Raw genomic sequence first — 5,318 nt, forward strand, 5'->3', positions numbered from 1 at the left:
TGGAAAAGCTCACATTTCCTGTATACACCACCATCACATCCAGCTTCAGTCCTACCTCCTGTGGCAGCACCAACACATGTGGACTCCACTCACACAATCTATCTATCTTTAACATTTTTTGCGTATTATACAGTTATTTATAAAACTTAAAAGAAAGCCTGTTACTAACGAGGGAACAGGTCAGGTTTTTCTGGTGCAGGGTGGCCCCTCTGCTATACTGTTCAGCATAATACTGCTCATTTACTTTTGCTTCCATATCCTTCCTTTGTGCACATTTCGCCATCTCTGTCTTCAGTGCTGCATGACATTCTGTTGTTAACTTAAATATACCCTAAAATACTGTCCTTGGGACACAACACAAACAAATTATAGGACTCAACATTCAGCGAACAGTTTCATAAGCAGAAATATATTTATTGTTGAAAACATAAATACATAAATTATGATTATTGCTGTCTTTATCCAATGGAAGCCCAAAAGAAATATAACAAAGGCTTTGTGATGGTGTAATGGCACTTTCTTTAATCAAATAGCTCTAAGTGTGGTCCCTGGTTTACTCAGAACACTATCTTACATTGATGTAAATGTGAATGTGAGCAGGGATGAAACATTAGCTTTATAAATATAGCACCAGTTAATTGATGGTTAGTTCATTCACAGGTGGGCTGTGTGTGTGTGTGTGTGTGTGTGTGTGTGTGTGTGTGTGTGTGTGTGTGTGTGTGTGTGTGTGTGTGTGTGTGTGTGTGTGTGTGTGTGATGTGATGCCCACAACTCAGCGGTAGCCGATACAGCCATGTTTCAGTCAAACTCTTCCTCATTTGACTTTCACTTGACTCACTTCACGCTGCAGTGACTAACCCTTTCGCCTCTGAGTCTCTCAACTAAACTTCCTCATTTGAACACCGAGTGCAAGGCGACTGTTGTTGTACTGACTTGGTTACACATTCATCACTGTTACAGGAACTGCTAAGGAAGTAATCACTCAGGTTCAGGCCAGCACTGCACTGTTTTCAGGCCACCTCAGAGCACTCTTCATCATCTGTCCTGACGGTGCGTGGCCGCATAAGGTGTGAGCACCATCACAGGGTGGAGTGATTAGAGATTTGTCCACCTGTCAATAGAGGAGTAAAGCCTGACTGAACAAGGAGCCCATTCATGCACTTGTCGATTTGCTTCGCCTGCTCATTCACTCTTTAAGGTGGACTTTGCTCTCTGCAGGCACAACATGTGTGCTTGCGAAGCAGAGCGGGCGGGCATCTTCCTTATCAATGTTAGAGTGATATGGGTGAAAAATGGCCTCACGCAGGAGAGAAATCATGTGTGAGTGCACACACACACCCTGCTTTTCCCGCCTCATTCACATGCACACTAGAGTCACTCTAACATTTTGTGTAATTGGCATGAACACACTTTAATGTGCTGTTTGCATGATCGTGTGAAATGTCACTTGTTACATAAAGGATTGGACAGCGCTTGTCATGGCTGTAGAATAAGCTGCAGTATGGACATTCACTATGAAGTTGCCATGTTTGAGCCACTGTATCCCCACTGATGCACACAGCCCAACAAGCACTGGCAGCCTTTTTTCCCTCGTATATTCCACCCCCTGCCCACATTGTTGCATCTCTTCCAATGGATTAAATACAGGCATTCAACCACAACAAAAGAAATAAACATAATTCCTGCTTGGATATATGTAAGCTTAATATATTTCATAACAAAAATAAAGCATCTTGCTGTACTGACTCTCACATGTCCTCCTTGCACACATATATCCAAACCATATACAAGACTTGACATCATTTAGATATGCTGTAATATAATAAGAAACATGGATGACAAGAATAACATCGACTAAAAAAAAAAAAAAAAAATGACATCGAGATCTTGAAATGCAAGAGTTCGGACCACACCGAACTCTTGCATTTCTCCAAAATCATTAAAACATCTTTTTTGTTCTTTCTTTCTTTTGTACTGGAAGAGACAGAAACGTCCACACATATAAATAGTTTGTAAGTAGCGGCGCATCTTCCTTCTCAAATTTAACTGTACATAGCAAGTGGGCAAAGTCATAGACCACCAGGGGTCTCACAGAAGATTTCCTCTTTACTTGGACCAAACATCCCAAAACTCAAAATGTTTGATACTCCATACAGTCTTTTGAAAAAAAAAAAAAAAGAAAGAAAAAAAGAAAAAAACACCTCCATTTATATCTGTCTCTCTCTGTCTCTGTCTCCCTCTCTCTCTCTTTCTATTGTTTTCCTATACCCCTCTGTCTTTCTTCCTTCCTGTGTATGCGAGAGTCATTTAAACAGGGCAGGGCACTTTTATGTTGCCCAGCTGGAGGTCCTCCACCGCTGTTATAGAGTCTGAGCACCAGATTCCCATGAAAGCCTGTCCGTCTGTTTCATAGCCATTTCTGTTGTGCGTCTTATTCAAACAAAGTCTGTCAAAATGTTCAGCACAAATCGCTTTCATCATCTCCCTTCGGCCTCTTTCTGCAGCTCTACAGCGTCTTTCTCTTCTCCTCTGAATCAGCGGCGGGGTTCAGTTGTCTGGGTAGGTGGAGTACCACAGAGGAAGTCATCACTGGTTACTGTTTTTTTTAAGGAAAAGCACCTTTGGCATCTTATTTATCAGTTTTTTCAGTGTCTCGTCTTTACACAAAAGTTTTTTTGTTTGTTTGTTCTGAAACGAAGGTTGCATGGCAGTGGGGAAGAGGACAGAGCAGGTCTCCTGTTGGTGGCATCCTCTGTTTAGGTCCCTCCCATACTGAAGTCCCTTGTTCTGATTGGTCTCACCTCACGTCCACTGTGGGAGAGAGATAAAAAGCTGTGATTAGTATCAGAATTTTGTAAACAAAATGTATGGGCTTCATGAAGAAAAAAAAATCAAATTAGATTTTTGCATTTTGTGCCCAATCGCATCAATTTGTTCATGCATTCCAACCAAGCTGACACAACACACAAAAGATCCACGATGTTCAGAATCATGTTTCTCCAGGCGTCAGTTTCTCCAGTCAAAATGTCTGTGTCATTTCGTGTGTGCCCGAAGTAAGAGTGTTTTTGGTTTTTTACAAAAAATTCTCTTCTAGTTACAGACAGAGAGGAATGAGACTAAATACTGTAATGACAAGATGATAAGGTGACGGAAAACCAAAAGCAAAAAAAAAAGATAATAGGGTGTCTTTTAAGCAGTGAAACAAGCAGTGACAGGCAGTAGGTGCTGTCTTACTGTATAACACAACAAAAACACGCAACCACATGCAAGCACAACACTGTGACACAAAGCAGATGCATGTCGTGTGCATAATCAGCATGCAGCATTGGGGCATTACTCTTTAGCCCTCCCTCTTCTCACACTGATTGGCTGTGATGTGATTGGCGACGGTGATTGGCAGGCCCTCTTTGTGCCCTGATTGAGCCAGTGCAGTGCCAGAAGGTGAGAGGACGCCGTGGTGCTAAAGTCCTACCTGTTCCCTTCACAGCTTTCCAGTGGACTTAGGTAATGAGTGCAACTTTATTATGTTGCCAATAAATCCTTGCTGGGCTTTAGCTTTTTAGGTTTCCTTTTTTTACCTTTAGCCCTACGGTGGCCTGAAAACACAAAGTCAGGATAGGAAGGAGGGTTAAAAGCAAGAAGCAGGGTTTATGGCACAGAAAGAGGTACAACAGCCCTGGGACAGAAGCAGAGAGTTCAAAGATATGACACACTATAAATACTTGAGATGCCTTATCAGCACACATCGCAGCGCTTATCTGCTCCCAGGGAGAGAAAGGCTTCAGATCAAGGCAATGGTGGATTTACCTGCTGTCATGCCAAGCAGCCTTTGGACACCCTCCCTTAACACACAGACACTTTCACATACACACAAACACACACATCCTCGCCTAACAAGGCACAAACACACAAGCTTTACAGTTTTGCAATAGCGGGCCACCTCGCAGGTGTGCCTGTCTGTTCGGGAGCAATCACAGGAAAGGGTCATCCAGTGCAAAGCCAAAGAGCCAGACAGAGCGAGGGAACATTAGGCAGACGGAGGACGGCAGGAAAGCATGATGATGCATGATGACGCAGGGCAGAACTCAGCAATCGAACTCAGCCTCAGGGTGATTTTCTGCAACAAGTCAATGCTGGGACGCCATTTGTGATAATGTGAGAATTACATATCATAACTTTACCTGTTTCTGCATCTGAGTGCTCCACCACATGATGCTGTGACGTGCACACACACTCCAGGTGGTCTTCTAACCGCACAAAGACCTCTTTCAGCTTGGGTCTCCTCCTCACGTACTCCACCTTTGCTACCTGACAAGAAGAGGAGAGAAAAGGTCAGCTCCAGAGCCCGCTCCAACACCGTCATTACTCTTCGCCGTGCATGTGTCGTCAATGAATGCATGTACTCTTTGCCCATCCGCTAGCATCAAGAGGCGTAGCGCTGTGACTGATGACTCTTTCATAAACCAATTTGTAAAAAACGCCAGCCGTTGCTTTGCCTCGTTGTGTTTGAAGTGTGACGGCAGCATTCCTCGGAGGCTGGTGCATTGAGTTCTGCTTGCTGTGTGCTCTATGGGCTGTTGATCAGGTGTGTAAATACTGAATGAAGTGTATGACCCTGTCAAAGCAAGCTCAAACAATGGGAGAGAAGAGATTGAGGGTAGGGGGGAGCAGCATACGCCCCTAAGGCCCAGGGAACGTTTACCCTGGCAGGAGAAGAGAGGCTGGGAGATCCCCCCCTGCTACAGGCCTGGAGCATCCACATCCAGACAGACACACACCTAAACTCCTTCGCCTTGTTCTGACATGTAGGCTTTTTTTAAACCACATTAATACTTCTTCATGGCTTAGGGAAAGTGTTGCTTAACATGTGCATGCAAGAAATACAGTTTACATGGTCTAATCTAAGCAGTAGAACCCGAGGAAGCAGCCCTACCAATCTAACAGACACAAAAGCAATGCAGGAATTCCTATCCTTCAGTCCAGCTAACACCCTCTCAGTTTAACACAACAGGGCTGACCTCCACTTCCCACCCAACAGCTAGTAATGAAAAGGACCAATCCTCAGAAGGTTATGAATAGGCTATGTTGATTAAAGCTTAGATGAAAGCTGAATAGAGAAGGTTGCATGGAGGTTATGATGATCCTGTTGTGTAACTCAGGGGAGGTGGCTACATGCTTTTCCCGTCTCTGATCTGAGTGCCAAGGGCAGGTAACCTCCCCATCCACCACTGAGGGCCTAGGGGCCACATGGAAACAATATCCCCTCCTTCACCTATCTTCCTGGTCACTGCACGAGAGAGGATATTGGCTGACAATCT

The 5,318-nt window shown here is 44.1% G+C and overlaps 1 protein-coding gene across 2 annotated transcripts in view; it reads right to left on the reverse strand.

Moving 5' to 3' along the window:
- Positions 1-459: 459 nt before the first annotated feature.
- The window catches only part of pdgfab (platelet-derived growth factor alpha polypeptide b), a 20,734-nt gene continuing 15,875 nt past the window's right edge, over positions 460-5,318 (reverse strand). For both annotated transcript variants that reach the window (XM_070981825.1, XM_070981826.1), the window contains exons 5-6: positions 4,182-4,308; positions 460-2,811 (exon numbers count right to left, since the gene is read on the reverse strand). In XM_070981825.1, coding sequence (XP_070837926.1) covers positions 2,798-2,811; positions 4,182-4,308 — 141 coding nt within the window. In that variant the 3' untranslated portion in view covers positions 460-2,797. The remainder of the gene's footprint in view (positions 2,812-4,181; positions 4,309-5,318) is intronic.

Source organism: Chaetodon trifascialis, chromosome 15 (genome assembly GCF_039877785.1).
Source record: "Chaetodon trifascialis isolate fChaTrf1 chromosome 15, fChaTrf1.hap1, whole genome shotgun sequence".
Taxonomy (NCBI): domain Eukaryota; kingdom Metazoa; phylum Chordata; class Actinopteri; order Chaetodontiformes; family Chaetodontidae; genus Chaetodon; species Chaetodon trifascialis.